Source organism: Paramisgurnus dabryanus, chromosome 13 (assembly GCF_030506205.2).
Source record: "Paramisgurnus dabryanus chromosome 13, PD_genome_1.1, whole genome shotgun sequence".
NCBI lineage: Eukaryota > Metazoa > Chordata > Actinopteri > Cypriniformes > Cobitidae > Paramisgurnus > Paramisgurnus dabryanus.
The window spans coordinates 6,369,207-6,386,984 of record NC_133349.1 but is presented as its reverse complement, the minus strand read 5'-3'; the positions used below and the strand labels follow the sequence as shown (position 1 = coordinate 6,386,984).

Here is a 17,778-nt window from a genome sequence, read left to right as displayed (position 1 = left end):
TGCACTTATAAACCACAACTTCTCATCTTCCTTCGGCTGTGTGACACACCAGCGCGACCTCACGTAATACGTCATCACGTCAAGAGGATGACGTATGCAAAACTACGCCCCAGTGTTTATAAGTGTTGAGAAGAAGACCGTTCCGACATAGTTGTATGTCGAATGATACCAATTAATGTCTTTGTGTCAGTTTATTGTTTAAAATGGTCCGCAAATGTGCATTTCATATATGTAACACGTGACCTTTCAACGTCATTACGCAATTACGTGAGGTCGTGCTGGCTCGTCACACAGCCGGAGGAAGACGAGAAGTTGTGGTTTATTTTTTATTTTCTTGCCAAAAATGACAATCGTAAGACCCTTATGCCTGTTTGAGATCGTTTAGAGTTCGTTGAAACTGCAATCTTAAACTGCATTAAAACTGTTAAGTGTTGGGGTCCATTAAAGTCCATTAAAATGAGAAAAATCCTGGAATGTTTTCCTAAAGAAACATAATTTGTTCTCGACTGAACAAAGAAAGACATCAACATTTTGGATGACAGGGGGGTGAGTAAATTATCAGGATTTTTTTTAAAAGAAAATGGACTAATCCTTTAACTTTTATTTAGATATCCTAATTTTTACAAGAACAAAGAAATGTATATCAGTTTAGAACAATTTAAGGGGCAAGTAAATGATCACACCATGGTTCTTTTTAAAACATTACTCTGACACACTAAAATTCATTTTAAGCCCATCATTAGAAATTTGTCCAAAAATAAAACACCAAACTAGAGTTTCGTCACTGACGTTTAATTCACGTGTTGAAAATGTCCAAATGTTTAATTCACATGTTGGAAAATATTACAAAATAAGATGAACTGCCTTTAGTGATAAAGGCCAAAATGGATGTTGTTGAAAATGAAGTTCATGTATATACCGTACCTTCAAAACCCCATGCATGAGCTCTCTCACCCAAACATACACGCTCACAGGACATACATAGGTAGCATTAATATTTTGTGTTTTAAGGGAATAAATTCCCTTGGTTATTCACTGCATAGATATGTATTAAAACACCCTTGTTTACTCAATCACACGCACACACAGACACACACACACACACACACACACACTTTTTCATCTATCCATTGTATCCACAGGACTTATCTGGGAAAAGAAAGTGTAAATAAGGGCATCCAAGCAATGAAGCCCTTCAATATCTGGTTTGAAACAAAATTAATAATCAACTCATTAACGAAAGGCACCAATCACTAAGCATTCTTTTAGAGAGCCCACTTCTGTTAAATTTTAAAGGATATTCCAGGACATTTTAATGACCTGACTTGTTTAGATAAACTACGAAAACATTGGAGCTGTACCGAGTCCAGAGAATGCTGACTTAAAGTGGCTTTAACTTCATAAAGTCTTCATAGCAGATAGTACCAGCTATTGGAGGCTGTTTGGGAGTGACACAGGTTGACAAAGCCTACCAGAAATACTTGCTTTGGATAGGAACACCAATATTAAACAAATCATCTGACACATGACTCGAGAATGAACAGAATACAGTACCTCATTGAAATATGAACACACACACGCCCTCCAAAAGTGTACCTTTCCATGTGCTTAAATTTAGATACTCTAAGCAAGTAAGTTGTACAAATTCACACGGAAATAAAAACTAAAATTCCTATTCTTCACATTTCTTGAAACAAATAAAAAAAGCAAAATAAAACTACTTCACAAGAACTCCTTCCAATGGAAACTTATAATAACTTAGAATAAAAAAAAAAGGAAAAAGTCACATTGCTGTCCAAAGCAAATGGGAAGAAATAAGAATAGCTTCTAAGCTTATAACCACCGGCATCTCTTGAGGTTCCTTTTAATTGTACTTTAAAGAGAAAGACACATTGAGTCTGTGTCACTGTACAAAATAATAGTCTCAACAAAGGAAAACAAACAAAATTCAAAGCAGAAAAACAGAAATGAGCCACTGAGAAACATCCTGTCAGAGTAATAGCAGCTGTGCACCTCTCTGACGCCCTCTGCTGGACAGCACAGTGTGTTCTGGAATGTTTTCATGTCTAAGCCACTTAACGGTTCACTTCTTTGATACGTTCAGCTTCGTGCATTATTCTCACTTTTTCACTCCAATACACACTCTTATTGTGGGGCAGCAGTGGGGTCTATCTGAGATAGAAACACCAATACCCATACTGTATCTCTCACTTTGTTACTGCCCATTCTGTGTCTTCTCAAGCAGGTTAAATATAACCTCTCCCACAAAGCTCTAGCTCTGTACAGAAAACATAAAGTCTAGTGCTTACATCGGTCTGTACTGTCTCATGAAAGTGTAAAAACACGGGGCATTTGTGGCAGTTGTGCTCTTTAGCAGTAACTACGGGTTTGGCCCTCAGTTCGGATGGTCCAGTTGGGTCCCGGCAGGCTCCCTTGCCGGATCAAACCTCTTGGGTGTCGCAACCCTGGAGGTCGGAGAGAAGGATCCAGAACGATGTCTTGTCTGGGTGTGTTGGGATACTGCGGAAGCACTGGGCCTAATTGGTATGGGTACTGGTTAAACTGGTTGGCCACCGCCTGGGGCACGAATCCTCTTGTTGACCCAAAGGCTAAATTTGAGAAGGCCACTGTAGGTGGAGTACATGTGTGGGGAGCATCTGGAAGGCCCTGAGGACTCCAGTTGGGATATGGGGGGTCCTGATAATATGGCCTTGGGGGATAAAGTATAGGGGTTGTGCTTTCTCCCTGGGCACCTGGAATAAAATCTTGGCTTCTGTAAAACTTAAGGACTTGGTCACCAGATGGCATGACATCAAAAGCTTGTCTATACTGGCCTCCGGAGGATCTCCGCATGGGGTCCTGACGATGGAAGGCTACGGATCCTTGTCCTGGAGCTGCCTGACCTTCGAAGCGCCCTCGAGATGGTCCTGGGGTGTAGATGTTGTAAGCAGGTGGTGGCTGTTGCTGTTGGCTGGGGTAGGGATTTGGGGGGTGCTCAATATGTGGAGAGGAAGACGACGACGAAGAGGCAGGCACGGAAGGACCCTCCCTTTCATCCTCAGCAAGCTTTTCAATCAGCAAGGAGGCAATATCCTTACCCGTGAGGACGTGAGCGGGCTCTGTACTGGTACTTTGTGGATCTGAGCGGCTGCGGAAGTGCGTGATGGTGGAGACAGATGATGCTGTATTGATTGGTTCAGTGGACGCATCGTTCGGAGCAGGACTGTCTAAGGTAGCTGTGGGACTTTCTTGTTGTGATTGCTTCTGGTTTTCATCGGGTGGTGGCTCTGATGGTAGTGCCAGTGGCTCAGAAGCCCGATGATCATCTCCGTCAAGGTCGGTGGTGGCCCAACCTTTTGCATTAGACCCAGCTCCTGGTGGAGTTGTGTACGGGTAGTTTACATAAACGGGCTCAGCCTGATCTTTCGTGAGTCCTTGCGTGGGAGAGGTCTGAGGTTGCTGGGCTTGATGTGGCTTCAATGCAGCGTGCAGATGAAGTGGTAAGTCTTCTGGTCTAGATGCTTCGAAATACCGATAACATACCTTCCCATTTTCAAAGTAGGGGTGAAGCTGAGAGGCGTTGTGGTCTGCTGAAGACGATCGCTGGGAGTGATGCAGGTTGCGCTGGTGCACAGACAGGGGTACCATGCCTGCTGAACCCAATGCAGCAGATGCAGAAATGGGATGCACTTCACTTCGAGTCTGCCTGACAGATGAAGATGTCTGTCGTTGAGGCCGGGGGTGCTGATGATGACCTGAAGATCCGTCATGAGAGCGATGGTGAGAATGAGAATGGGAAAAGGAAAAAGAGTGCGAGTGTGCTGCTGCCCAAACTCGCGTGGCCTCAGATGACCACAACTGGGGAGCCCTTCCGCCACCAGGACCTTGGGCATTATATGGAGGGGGGTGACCCCGGGAAACAGGCCTCTGATTGGCTGGGTCTGAGAGACGAAGGTTGCCCTCTAGATCCAACTTCATATTCTGATAGCTGTGACGAGTATAGCTGGGTGGCCCTTGTGGATGCTCAGGAGCACCGATTTCATAGTAGAAGTTCTCCATCTTGGATGGATCTTCAGAGGAGGGGACAACAGGTCTGATCAGATTTGACTGGGCCTGTTGCGAAACATGTGCAATCTGGGAGGCTTGGCCGGCCATTCTGGCAGCATGATAACGAGACAGCGCATCAGACGTACTGCTGATGCGTTCAGAGAAAGCTCTGGAAAGTGGTTGGTTCCCCTGAGCAGGCCCCACCAAGCGCCGAATGCGGCTGGCATCCAGGGAGCGCCGCATGTAATCGTGTCGATCTGTCTGCGAGAGCGGAGCTCTCAGGGGAGCAAGATCAGGTGGCTTGGGTGGTACTTTAGGGCGGGTGGGCTGAAAGGCTCGTACCTGGGCCAGTGGAGAGCTCTCAGATTTGGAGTGCAGGAGCTGAGTGGTTGGCTGTAAGGCAGGCTTGGACTGGGAGTTTGATTTCTGCTGTTGAAGCTGTGGAGCTGAAAACTGACGCCCATACGCTGGGGGTTTTCTCTGAGGAAAGGCAGCATCACTGGAGGATGGTGGGCTGAATTTTGAGGGCTGTGCTGAATAAATCGTTTCCTCGTTCTTATAGATGGGACTTGGAGTCCGTTCATCGTCCTCAGAGGAACTTGCAGCTGACAACTCTGAATTGGATGTCACAGAGTCTGAGTTGTCAGATGAGAGAGTCCCAGTGTCCTGTCCAGGTGATGACCTTTGCTCTACACCCTGTGATTTGTCTGCAGGCTTTTTAGCTTCAGTTTCATCCTCACCATCATCACCCTCAGTTTTCCACACTGAGAGAGGGCGTACAGTGGAGTAGATCTGATTCGGATCAGAAGACAGCAGAACACCTGCATCAGCTGAAAGAGACCTTTGGAAGCGAACATCTGTCTCAGAGGATCCAGTTTGACGGGGACGGTATGGGGGAGAGGCACCTTGCCGAAGGGCCTTGTTGGCACTTTCAGCCAGGGCTAGAGCCATGAGGCGTGCAGGGTTTTTGGGAGGAGGTGGTGGGGGTTGTTGTGAAAGAAGGGGAACACCAGATGGACCCATGATACCTAAATTAAAAGAATTGTCTTTACTTTAAACAATGTACTGCATTTATTATTAGACTAATAATTCTCTCATTATAACTTTGCAATTGTAAAGTGTTCATTTACTGCAAAATTAGTTCTGTAAATTAACATGGCCAAAACTAAATGATAAAATTGGGTGAAATATGATATTAAAGTGCATGTCAAAAATATGAATATCAGCATAATCAGAAAAGTGAATCCCTGCAATAGGCCACAATCAGAGAGTTTACTCACTAGGGCCCTTGATCTTGATGCTGGGGCCCAACTTACTGCTGAGCTCCTGCTGGCAGCTCTCTGTGAGCTGAAAGTCACATGACCTCAGGAGCATAGATATCATCTGGGGTGGCTGAGGCGGCCCACTGCTCTGGGGTCCAGTTTGCATTTCGCCAGCTCGCCCTCCAATCATTTCCAGAACCTTAAAAGTAAAAAAAATCTGTAGGTCTCAAACACATCATGACAGTTAAACTACCATCACAACTTTTATTATGCTGAAACTCACCTTGGCAGGTACACTGATGGCTATTGGATCAGAGATGTCCAGCGGGGGAGATTTTGGCGCTTTAGGTGAAAGTGCATGAACGACTTTACGTGTAAAGGAACGCCTCTCCTGAGGGGGCTGGGAGAGAGGAGCAGAAGCTGCTGGCATCTGGCTTTGGGAGGGGCTTACGTTTGACTCACCCTGTTGGGCACTGCTTGCAGGAGGATTAGTGGCAGCAGGTGGCCTGTGCTGACAAAACACTTGCTGAGGCGGAGCTGCCGCAGCCAGGATCAAACTCCGTCGGGCCGCTGCCTCTGACTGGTTGAGCACAGAGTCTGGATCTTCTGTAATTGATCGCTGGCTGCCAGAGCGAGCGTGGCCTTGATGGCTCAGACAGCGATACGGAGGGGGTGCGGCTGCAGGAGGGGACTCTCTGCCACCCGGAGTGGCGCTTGTGTTCCCCAATCCTATTGGTCCATCTTCCAGGAATGTGGGGCTGAAGTCAATGACATCTTCTGCCATCCATGAGGCGGATGGTTCCTGGGAAAAATCTGGCAGCATGTATACACCCTCCTCGTCCTCTTCATCGTCCTCCTCGTCCTCATCAGCATCACGGGTCTCCTCAGGCAGCAGGCTGTCGTAAGAGCGACTGGGATGGATTTTAGATGGGGAGCGCTGGACAAGGAGCTGAGGATCGACTGAAGCAGCCAGAGAGATGCCGTCGCTGCTGGAGCGGGGTCTACGTAACCGTTGCATCTTCCCTTGACCTGAAAGAGCAACAGTATTGTACATCATTCTTAATACGCAGGAGGAATTAAGTTCATTTCACTGTATTAAAATAATTTTTTTTATTTTAAACCTGCTTGACTTTCAACTGGCTAGACTTAGTTAAACCAAATTAAGCATTTCATGCAGCATCCGTACCTGCTCCACTGTGCTGAGACGACAGAGACTCTTCACTTTTCGCAGACCTGAGAGTCACGCTGTCCACCCTACAACCTAAATCACACAAACAACACATCTTTCAAGTTTATTTCCGACGCCAGGACTTGTGTTTAAGGTGAAGTTCGGTATACAGTGAGTGGGATGTCATGTCACACACCTGCGTGAGAAGTTGCAGGCTGAAACAGAGAGGTGATCCGAGCGGGCTTACGTCGGCCCGCCGCTCCTGGTTTCCCAATGGCGAAGAACGTCTTCCAGCTCCCACCTGCCGACTTACGGACCTTCATGCCTCTTTTCCTTCTAAAAGATAAACAAAAAATATATTAAAACTATTTATTACTCATAAATAATGAGCCATTAGTCTTTCCAAAGAAACCCACTTGTCTGCAGACAGGTCGAGCACAGTGTGAAACTGGCTCTGTAGAGCACGAGGAGATCCCTGCAGGAGAAGAGGTGCTTGGGTGCGAGCCTGCGCCTCCTCCAGAGACAAAAGTCTGGTGGACACAAACGACTTGGGCCTGGTAAGAGACTGCCGAGCTGCGAGAGAAGAAAGACCAACAGATTCAGATTCTTATCCGATTCATCAAGCCAAAAGCTAAAGCGAGAAAACATGGCGCAAGGAGAGCAACAAAGAAATGTTATTAAACAGGAAAACGGCAGGACACCTAAGCACAAACAGAAAAAAACATCAGCTTCTCCGAAGCCTGACCAGTCTGTCCAGCTTTACTGCAAGTAAGCATTGTAAAATTAACGCAGGGGTTTGCTGGCCAACAGACGGAGAGTAAATAAAGTCAGAAACATACTCTACTGTATACGAGAATGCAAACACATCATATTCAGTTTTTAGTCTTCATTGCTTGCGCTCTGACAGCATTGATATGCAAAACAGAGTCTGTGTCAACTCTCGCATACAAACAGAGTATAATTCACGCCTTTGTCAGCACAAAAGACAAGTAGACAAATCAAACACATAGCCTGCAAAAATATTTCTGGGGATAAAGACTGAAATATGCTTAAAGGGATAGTTCACCCAAAAATGAAAATTCTGTCATTATTTATTTACCGTGCAAATGTGCGTTTTCTCAATGAATGAATTTGAATGCATTATGGTGAAATCCAGGCACATCCGAATGCCAGGGGGCGCTCCCGTGCTGAAACTCCCTTTGTGCCACAGAAGAAGTAGCATTACGAAAGCTATTCCAGGAAATGTCTACAGGAATTTTATATCACTGTTCTTCAAATTAGTCATGATTTTAGATTGATAAGGACTTCCTACTGACCAAATGCCGTAGTATACACACAAGCTGTGCATGAAACAAAGAATCGCAGCCTTGCGATTCAGAATTGATTTCAGACAGGCATTTTTAATGGGACACACGGATGAAACGTTACATCCCTTACATACATTACAACGTGACGATACCTATTTGTATTTCCTACTATGGAAGTCAATGGGTACCATCAACTGTGATTTCATCACTTCACATCAAAATATCTTCTATTGTGTTCGACAGAGGACAAAAACTCATATAGGTTTGTAACAACTTGAGGATGAATGAATGATAACAACACTTTCATTTTTTGGTGAACTATCCCTTTGACATGTATAAGCTGTTTGCTGAATTTGGTGTTAATTCTTACACGATGCCTTTGATTAATACAAAAACTTAAGCCGACACACAGAAAAATGACTAAATTACACTTTACCTGGTGACAGTGTCTGGTATTGAACACACTACTTAGTAAATACAGTTTAACACAAACACACAGATTATCTAAAGCGTGGATATTATCTCTAAATTCATCTTACCAACTGAATGCAATCATATGAATGATATTTAAATGTATATGGATAAAAATATGAATAAAGCAGTGTGTCAACAGAGAGATTTATTGCCTTATAACCAGTTTTGTGCTACAAAAGATCTTTACAATTCAAACATTTGTTTACAGCTTGCATACAAAATCTGAATAAAAAAATCCAGCAATGGACTTACCTATGGTTTCACAGACTAGGCTGAAGGCTAGTCCTGGACTAAAACACATGTTTGAGCTGTCTCAAACGAAAACAACTTACACCGACAGATCTTAAAATATGTCAGTGCCATTGATTTGTCTCAAGATAAACACCAGTAATGGTATATTTATAAAGATGCATAAATGTCCTTGGCCTGGCTTTAGCTAAGCCTTGTCTGTGAAACTGGGCCATTATGGCATAAACAGACAGGATGAATATAAAAAAATGCAAAAGTATAAAATATATAAAATAAGCATTATGGTATCAATTGCATCCCGGCTGGAAAGTACATGGTTTCTAGTACAGTACCTGGTTTAAGCTGATCTATTTGCCGATCAGCTGGACTGCTAGGTATAACCAACCAAGCAGATTTCAAAACCAATACATTTCAAAAAGCATTTGAACAAGTGATGCACCGATGTATCGGCCACCGATATTTATCGGCCGATTTTTGATGAATTTGAAACCATCGGCATATTGGCAATAGCACGAGAAAGGCCGATACCGATTGTTTATTAATTAACTGCATAAAGAAATCCATTATATGTAAAAATGAGTTAATGTTGTTAATAAAATAAATGCTGAATAGCAAAAAACACCTTTGAAGGTTGTCAGGCTGTCTTATTATATTTGTTTTAGCTTAGTTTGTGCCTCTCTTATTATGTTGGTCAGTTGAATGTTAAGTAGATCCAATCCATGTTCAGTAAAAATAATTTGATGCAGAAATAAACTAGCTAATAGACCAACTGTATAGTATTGTATACAAGTGTTTAATATCGGTATCGGCATCGGTATCAGCCAGAAGTTGCCTGTTTAAATCGGTATCGGCCCAAAAAAATCTTATCGGTGCATCCCTAATTTTAACACATGACATAAAGCTTTTCCCTGCAGAAATGACAGGATTGTGATATAAATGTCCACATGTGAGACTGAAGTTCAGTCTGGGTCTCATATCACGGAGAAGCGTCGTAGGTCGGGCTCTAGAGATGAGGGGACAGTCAAACAGGACTCCCCCCTCGCCTCCTGAAGGCTAACCAGGCGTGTTCGGGGCTTGCGTGAGATCTTGTGCTCCGCCCCACCTGTTGCTATGGAAACATACAGTTTGTGCTCAGTAAGCTTCACTTACGGGCGTGTCAGGCCAATGCAAATATATGTTTTGTGGTGTGATGCAATGCCCGTAAAACCTTTAAGTAATCGTCAGATGCTTTATTTGTGACTTACATTCTGATAAAGACCGTGCCAAGGATGCATTGGGGATCGAACCCGCAATTTTGCAGGTGATAACGCGAGTCTGTGCATTATGTTTCATGTGCATTATTGGCTTGGTGTTGAATATATTATAATTGAAATGAGAATAGAATTTGAACATGCGTAACAACAATGTGGGCATGAAACAGGTAATGAGGAAAGATGACAACTGTGGATTAAGAGTTGCATGGCATCATTTACACAGTATCTCCAGAAACTCTTGTTCATTATGAAAACCAGACAAGCTCATCACAGGGAAAAGAACGTAGAGGTGCATCACAAGCCACCTTAAATCCAAAGACTGCTGAAGTCACAAATAAACACACACATTCATTGTAAACTTTGATAAAAACAAATTAACTAAATGAAGACTTTCTAGTGCAACTGTATCATCCTCTGATTCAACCTAGTGAGCCATCTGCATCTTACTTTAAAAGAAATGGCAAAAATGAGATGTGGGGCTCTACTTAAAGGGATAGTTCGGCCAAAAATGATATTAAACCCATGATTTACTCACCCCCAAGCTATCCGAGTTGCATATGTCCATCGTTTTTCAGACAAACACATTTTCGGATATTTTATAAAATGTTTTAGATCTTTCAGTTGATTAAATGTAATGTTACGGTGTCCACGACCTTCAAGTCCAAAAAAAGTGCGTCCATCCTTCACACATTAAGTCCAAACGTCTCCAGGATGATAAACAAAGGTCTTCTGAGGGTAATCCGCGCGGTGTGTTGTAGAAATATCCATATTTAAAACTTTATTAACGAAAATAAATACCTTCCGGTAGCGGCGCCATCTTAGTCGCGTCCGCATTCAGGAGAGAGTATTAGCGTAGTGTACGCACTTTTCTTAGTGATGTATGACAAATTCGGAGGGCGGGGGAACAGAGCAGCAGCAGAGAAACCTCCGTAGGCTGCGTAAGCTCTCATCCTGAATGCGGACGCGACTAAGATGGCGGCGCTACCGGAACGTATTTATTTTCGTTAATAAAGTTTTAAATATGGATATTTCTACAACAACACCGCACGGATTACCCTCAGAAGACCTTTGTTTATCATCCTGGAGCCGTTTGGATTTAATTTGTGAAGGATGGACGCACTTTTTGTGGACCGCGTAACATTACATTTAATCAACTGAAAGATCTAAAACATTTTCTAAAATATCCGAAAATGTGTTTGTCTGAAAAACGATGGACATATGCAACTCTGACAGCTTGGGGGTGAGTAAATCATGGGTTTAATATCATTTTTGGCCGAACTATCCCTTTAAACCTAAAAATAGTGCATGTTACAAAAAGTGCAGATGATTTCAAAAGCGAACACAAAATCATTTATACATTGTTTTACCATTTGGCACTGAAAGAATTAAATCCATACTGATCTTCATTATTTTGTTTGCTTGCTTTTGCTGTGTCCGAAATCAATACAATAAAATAAGTACGCTTGAATTCACAGTAATCGAAAAACTGTAGGCAAAAAGTACACAGGTCAAATATTACTTCCAGCTAGATTTTTAAGTGAGCATTCGATGGACACCAAACTCCAAAAGTAAATATATATACAGTACACCAGAAGCAGGATTTATCTAGAATTCCCGACTGCTTTATTCCTGAAGAAAACATTTGGTGCGGTGTCTTAATATGCATTATCACATACAATACTATGACACCTTAAAATACTCCTTATGTAGTGAGCTCACTAGGTTTACAGACACGGGGCTTAACAAAGTGTAACAAATTTTTGTTCAATGTTTTAGATCAACATACCTGCATTAAAACGACCGACGGATGTAAAAGAGTCGCTGAAGAGAACTTCCACATTGCCGAGCAGAAACTCCACGACCACCGACTGGATCCGCACTTCTTTAAATGGGTCAGCACCGGTCAACCCCGCTGATTCGATTTCTTTGGACCTTAAACAGAATGAGAGCAGATGGATGATTTAAACCAAGTCTCTATGCAACTTAAATACATTTGGCCCATGTTTCATGTATGTGCATTTGATAAACCAATAATATCAACTGATACTGATATCATAACCAATATGTTGGTAGTGTGAAAACTCATATTACCTGAGCAGGTTAGGGGCCCAGACGATGGCCAGATTTTTTATGTGCATGTTGGTCTCCACACTGCAGGTGGCTAAACGTGCCAGATGTTTGATGAGGTACTCCAACGTTCTGATTCAGCGACAAACATCTCACCATTATTAAAATCATCAAACAGCGTGCCATTAAAAAAATTACACAATCTCTCCTTGCAGGTATGAGAGAATTAAGTTTTAATAGCTTCTGATATAAACTTCACTAGCAAAAACATCCTAAAGAATTAACTTAATAACTATTTGGCTCCTCTGTCAAATATTTATATCCTAATATTATCAAAAAGGCAAAAAATGATCCCACTTGTGGGTTACCGGTAATGAGGAGGAGGAAGTTGCTGAATAACATCATGTACTTTGACCATTCTCTCCTCATCTGTCATCTCTCCCATACATTCCTGCACATGCAAAGACATACGATTCAGTGTTTACTTCAAAAACCTACAGGAACTGAGAAGCATTGCTTAAGGATATGCAACAAAGGTTATTCCGCTCAGAAAATGCTTTTGTATTATTGCTGTTGAACAGCTTATCCAATCTAGTCTTGAATCACTTACAGCAAACTTGTCATAGAGTTGATACGTGAGGAGCGGATTGGGCAGCTCTCTGAAGTAAAGTTTGCACAAGGAGCCAACGCAGTGAATGTCCTGGATGTATACGTCTTTCGTCAGATCTGGAACATTTTCACTGTCAAACTCGTGCCTGATCAGGACGAAATGGAGAACAGATCACAGTAATGGATAGAAAGATAACAGCTGAAAACTAAAAAATATTTGAATGGTAACATACAAACCTGAGTTTCTGTATATTGGAGGAAACTCCAGAATGTCTGTAAATCCCGTCCACCACACCATGCTTCTCTATAAACTCTGAACAGCTTTTCAGGACCTGTGGGACTTTGACACAAAAAAAAGTATTTAATTTCAGTAATGTCGCTTCAACAGTTTTTAGTGAGTGAACCAGAACAGTGATTCAATTTCAGTTTTTTGTACCATCTTGGCCAGAGTTGAGGAGATGCTCGCCGAGGTCGCAGCCGAAAACTCGTTCTTTCAGGATACCCCTCTGTTTCAGCTTTTGTTTGGTGGGTCTGGACTTCATAAAGGTGCGCAGGAAGCCCATCAGCTTGCCGTGTTTCTTGGATACTGACACAGGGGGGCGACAGAGAGCTTATCAGACAACAGTACAAAAACATCTGAACATTTCTAATGATGCGGGCAGTGTTTACACTAGGCAGGATCTGTCTTATATCGTATACACTACATTGCCTCTGTGCACTGTGGACGCAGGTCTGAGAACTGTGCGTTAACTGATTTTATATAAAATTTCCCCCTAAGTCAAATTATGGACGCATCTCTCAGTATAGATTTGCTTATAAATTGCAAAAAGCTCCAAGCTGTTTAAGGAACCACACATCTGGCACATACAACCACTATTGGCAAGCTGACTTAAAATCTGAATTATTTGTAAAAATCATGAAACAGGTTAAAGCCTGTTAAAGCCTTAACATTGACGTCAATTGTGTGCGTGATCATTAATAGGGTTAAAAGACCCTGTAAAATCACTAGAGCTTCTATTAAAGGAATAGTTCACTCTAACATGAAAATAAGCCCATATTTTACTCACCATTAACCCATCCTAGGTGTTCATGACTTGCTCAGGGTTCCCACACCTTAGTTAACTTCAAATTCAAGGACCTTTCAATTACTTTCCAGGTCCAATACCCTCAAATTCAAGGACTAAATGTTGTTACATATTTCAAGGGAGAGCATTGTGTTACCTTTTAAGATACATTGTTACAGTTTCCTTTTGAGGGAACTCGCGCTGCGTCACTGTGTATATCAAATTCAACCAATGGTGGGCTTAACGACAAAGACAGGGTGACGCGGGAGCCAGGAAGTATATCGCCATCTAAAATATTGCCAAAGACGGCGTTACAGGGATGCAGGAAGTATGGCAAGGGAGGCGCAGCGTCTCGTTCCCTTCTCAGGGAACAACAGTTACATACGTAACCCGAGACGTTTTCATGTGTCAAACACAACTATGCAAAAAAGCATTTTGGTATGAATCAACATTCACATACAGAAGATATAAGCATTTAAAGCGAACAGTTTAGCACGTGTGCTTAAAAGTCTAGAATTTTTATGATATCATTCTACACTACAGGGAATAATATGGATTTTATTCCAGAAAACTTCTTGCATAAAATAGATTCAAGCACTTTCAATGACCTGTATCTATGTATGTATATTTTCAAAAACTTCCCTTCATTTTTCCCCCAGATTCACAAACTTTCAAGGATTTCAAGGACCTTTGGGAACCCTGCTTGCTTCTTTTAACCGAACACAGTCGAGCTATAATAAATAATACCCTGGCTCTTATCAGCTTTATAATGGCATTGGATAGTGCCCTGTTTTTTAAGGTCCAAAAAGCACATTTATGTGAAGTGATGGGTTTTTGTAATCCACCTGACTTTTGAAAGTATTTGATGGACGTATAATACATGCTGAGAGGATTTGGTTAATCTCATTTTTGACGGAGGTGGCGTTTAGCGGCATTTATTAATCATATGGATTAGTTTTTTGATGGATGAATGTGCTTTTGGAGTTTTAAAAATGGGGCAGTACCCAATGCCATCATAAAGCTGAAAAGAGTCAGGATATTATTTCATATCACTGACTTGTGTTGGGCTGAAAGAAGAAAGTCAAATATGCCTAGGATGGCTTGAGGGTAAAATAAGTAAGTTAAAATATGGGATAATTTTCATTTTGGGGTGAACGCTCTTTTTAAAGTTTAATTGAGAAAACGCCTGGATATAGATGGGCTTAACAGTAATGTACAAGGACTAAATTGTACAAAATTATGATTTCATAGGGCCTTTAAAAGCAGCTGTTTGCTGTTAGAGCTTGACAGTGTTTGATACGACGTGTAACAAGAACGAAAATAAATCATCACATCCACTAACAGCTCCTGATTTAGGCTATAAGCTGACTGTATTTCTTGAAGAGATGCTAGAGAAATGATTCCTACATAGAGAAACATTCAGATGATTTCTACAGCATTTTACAGTTTGCTCTCCATCCAACCCTCACGATCACAACCTCCCACACAGCCTGCCTGCTGTATAAACCACCACAAACTGTGTTACAAACCCTGCGTGTGGAGTTAGCAACAGAACAGATACAGAAATGTTAGTGTAAATTAATCCACTGAAGTTGTTACCAGCCAGATTTAGGAACCAAGGATGAAGAACTGAGAGGAACAAAGAAAAAAGGAACACAATCGACAGAAACGTCAAATGCATCACTAAGTCACCATTTTAGAATCAGATTAGAAAATGTTATCGTCAAAAAGCTGAAAACAACCATATAATCTTTGACATAAATTAATGAGAGATCCTAGTAAAAACTTTGTTTTGGCTAGCTTTGACTTTAAGCCTTTCAAGGACATAAAACAGCAGCCATAACAAGGCTATCATCTGCTGTAGAACATCAAGAAACCAAAGTAGATCATTTTGAGATTATAACTAGAGCTGGAGGATATGCTGAATATTCATAACGTGACCCTGGCTGCGTCCGAAAGCTTAGGCAGCTGCCTCATGAGGCAATGACTTCGGAGGCATGACGGCAGCTCTGGGAAACACATTCGGACAGCCTTCATAGGCAGCGTAATGGAATTCTGTAATATAAACATAAATATAAAAGCACCTTTGTGATAACTAATCCCATAATTGAGAACTCCAATACCAATTTCTCGGTAGAAATGCAATTAAAATATGTAAAATGTAAAAAATATAACTATTTAACTAAATTTGTGTTTCAGCCGCTTCCAGGCTCGACCAATCACATTCCCTGTGCATGCCCATGCATAGAATTGTGGGACAGGACAATGAAAGTATCTCAGGAAACAGGAAGTAAACCTTACATTGGATTCTGACATGCCTTGATGCCTTGGAATGAAGGCTTTTGAGTTTTCGGAAGCAGCCCCTGTCTGTGAAATCCAGGCTGATGTCACATAATCAGGGTTACCAGGTTTTCACGGCAAAACCCTCTCAAATTTCTACTCAGAGTCAAATCTAGCCCAATTGCATTTTGAAAGGGGTTGTGTTCAATTGTGTGTAAAATTGTGTTCCAGGAATAAAATCTGTATATTTGTCAGGGTTCATCTGCTAAAATTCACATTCCCAGAGCTAAATATCGCATTATTGGGGTTGCTTCAACCACTGCAGCAACAATGTTAAAGTAATCCAGTAAAGAAGACCACAGACTTGGCAACCCTGCTCATAAACTAATGATGAGATTAAGAGCATCAACGTTTGATTTTATTCACTGATGTCACACTGATTTCCATCATTGACATGACCTGACGGTACATTCACATGGGGCGTAAGCGTTAACGCTTAACGGAAGGCTTGTCTGAAGCGTGGCCAACAGCCAATCACTGTGGCCGCAACACATGCTCTGGTCTTCCATAAACGTAATTGGCTGGCTCTGCCTAGGTTATTTGCATAAGGAGATATAATTGGATGACCCACGCGTTGCCGCTTGAAAAGTTGAGAAATGTTCAACTTCTGCCACGAGCAACGGCACTGACGCGGCGCCGACGTATCCAAAATTCAGTTCGCCAACGCTTGACGTCACCCATTAAAAGTGAATGGAAAGCTTCAACGCTTACGCCCTGTGTGAATTCGCCGTTACTGTGCGTTCACACCGGCAATCAGTGGCGTGGCGCTTCATCGGTGTGAGCATCAAGGAGAGTTGAAATCAGCTCAACTTTATGTTAATAAGCTATGATGCGGTTCGGCGGCAACCAATCGGAAGGCGAAAACGTTCAGCGGCAACCACACGGAAGGCGGAAACCTCCGCCTGACGGTACGTTCACACGGGGCGTAAGCGTTAACGCTTAACGGAAGGCTTGTCTGAAGCGTGGCCAACAGCCAATCATTGTGGCCGCAACACAAGCTCCGGTCTTCCATAAACGTAATTGGCTGGCTCTGCCTAGGTTATTTGCATAAGGCGATATGATTGGCTGACGCACGCGTTTCCGCTTGAAAAGTTGAGAAATTTTCAACATCTGCCGCGAACAACGGCACTGATGCGGCGCCGACGTATCCACAATTCAGTTCGCCAACACTTGACGTCACCCATTAAAAGTGAATGGAAAGCGCCAACGCTTACGCCTTGTGTGAATGCGCCGTGAGAGGATTCCGGTGGTGGTGTGAACGCCCAGTTACTAAAGCCCGGGATACACTGCACGATTTTTGCACTTCTATAAGATTCCTTATCATAAGGGATGGGCACGAATACTGGATGATCGATCACAAAAATGATGATCATGTGGGTTTATTTATTTATTTATATTTTGTGGTTATGGCGGCATTTGGATGTCTGGTTAGCGTTGCAAGTGCCTGTGGTAGTAAAGACTGGGTGCGTGTTTGACGCCGTGATGAACTGCGCAAACCGGTGTATGACATCAGTACCATGCATGATTCAAAAACAAACAGATAAGTTTGTTTTCTACGAGCACTCGCTATGTGGCAACCTGCCAATCTGGCAACGCTGTGAAGTCAAACACACCTCACATCACTGACGCACTATGGTTTAAAAGGTTGCCGTGATGCTCAATTCACTTTTGGTAAAACAAAAATACAGTCAGGTGCAAAATGTACAGCGCCGTCACAGGTTCAATGGGTTATCATTTCATATTTAAACATCAAATGTCAAGAGATCCCAGAGAGCGATACGAGCATTATATGTTGACTGAGAACAGGTGAGAGGACGACACAACATTCGCTAAAATGATAGCAAAAGACTTAAAGCTACTTAGTTTAAGTCTTGCAATTTGTGCAGATAGATGCACGCTGGATAATACAGTTATGTTGTATCAAGGCTTAGTATTATG

At 42.4% G+C, this 17,778-nt stretch overlaps 1 protein-coding gene across 11 annotated transcripts in view; it reads right to left on the bottom strand.

Annotated features, from left to right (window-relative positions):
• Positions 1-771: 771 nt before the first annotated feature.
• arhgap33 (Rho GTPase activating protein 33) overlaps positions 772-17,778 on the bottom strand; it is a 57,889-nt gene continuing 40,882 nt past the window's right edge. For 10 of the 11 annotated variants that reach the window (XM_065298757.2, XM_073811537.1, XM_073811540.1 and 7 more), the window contains 12 exons: positions 12,873-13,022; positions 12,674-12,776; positions 12,438-12,582; positions 12,196-12,278; positions 11,852-11,959; positions 11,547-11,692; positions 6,894-7,050; positions 6,674-6,813; positions 6,496-6,570; positions 5,593-6,338; positions 5,328-5,508; positions 772-5,075 (listed from right to left, as the gene is read on the bottom strand). In XM_065298757.2, the coding sequence (XP_065154829.1) occupies positions 2,371-5,075; positions 5,328-5,508; positions 5,593-6,338; positions 6,496-6,570; positions 6,674-6,813; positions 6,894-7,050; positions 11,547-11,692; positions 11,852-11,959; positions 12,196-12,278; positions 12,438-12,582; positions 12,674-12,776; positions 12,873-13,022 (4,739 nt within the window). In that variant the 3' untranslated portion in view covers positions 772-2,370. The remainder of the gene's footprint in view (positions 5,076-5,327; positions 5,509-5,592; positions 6,339-6,495; positions 6,571-6,673; positions 6,814-6,893; positions 7,051-11,546; positions 11,693-11,851; positions 11,960-12,195; positions 12,279-12,437; positions 12,583-12,673; positions 12,777-12,872; positions 13,023-17,778) is intronic. The other variant, XM_073811533.1, reaches the window with a different exon arrangement.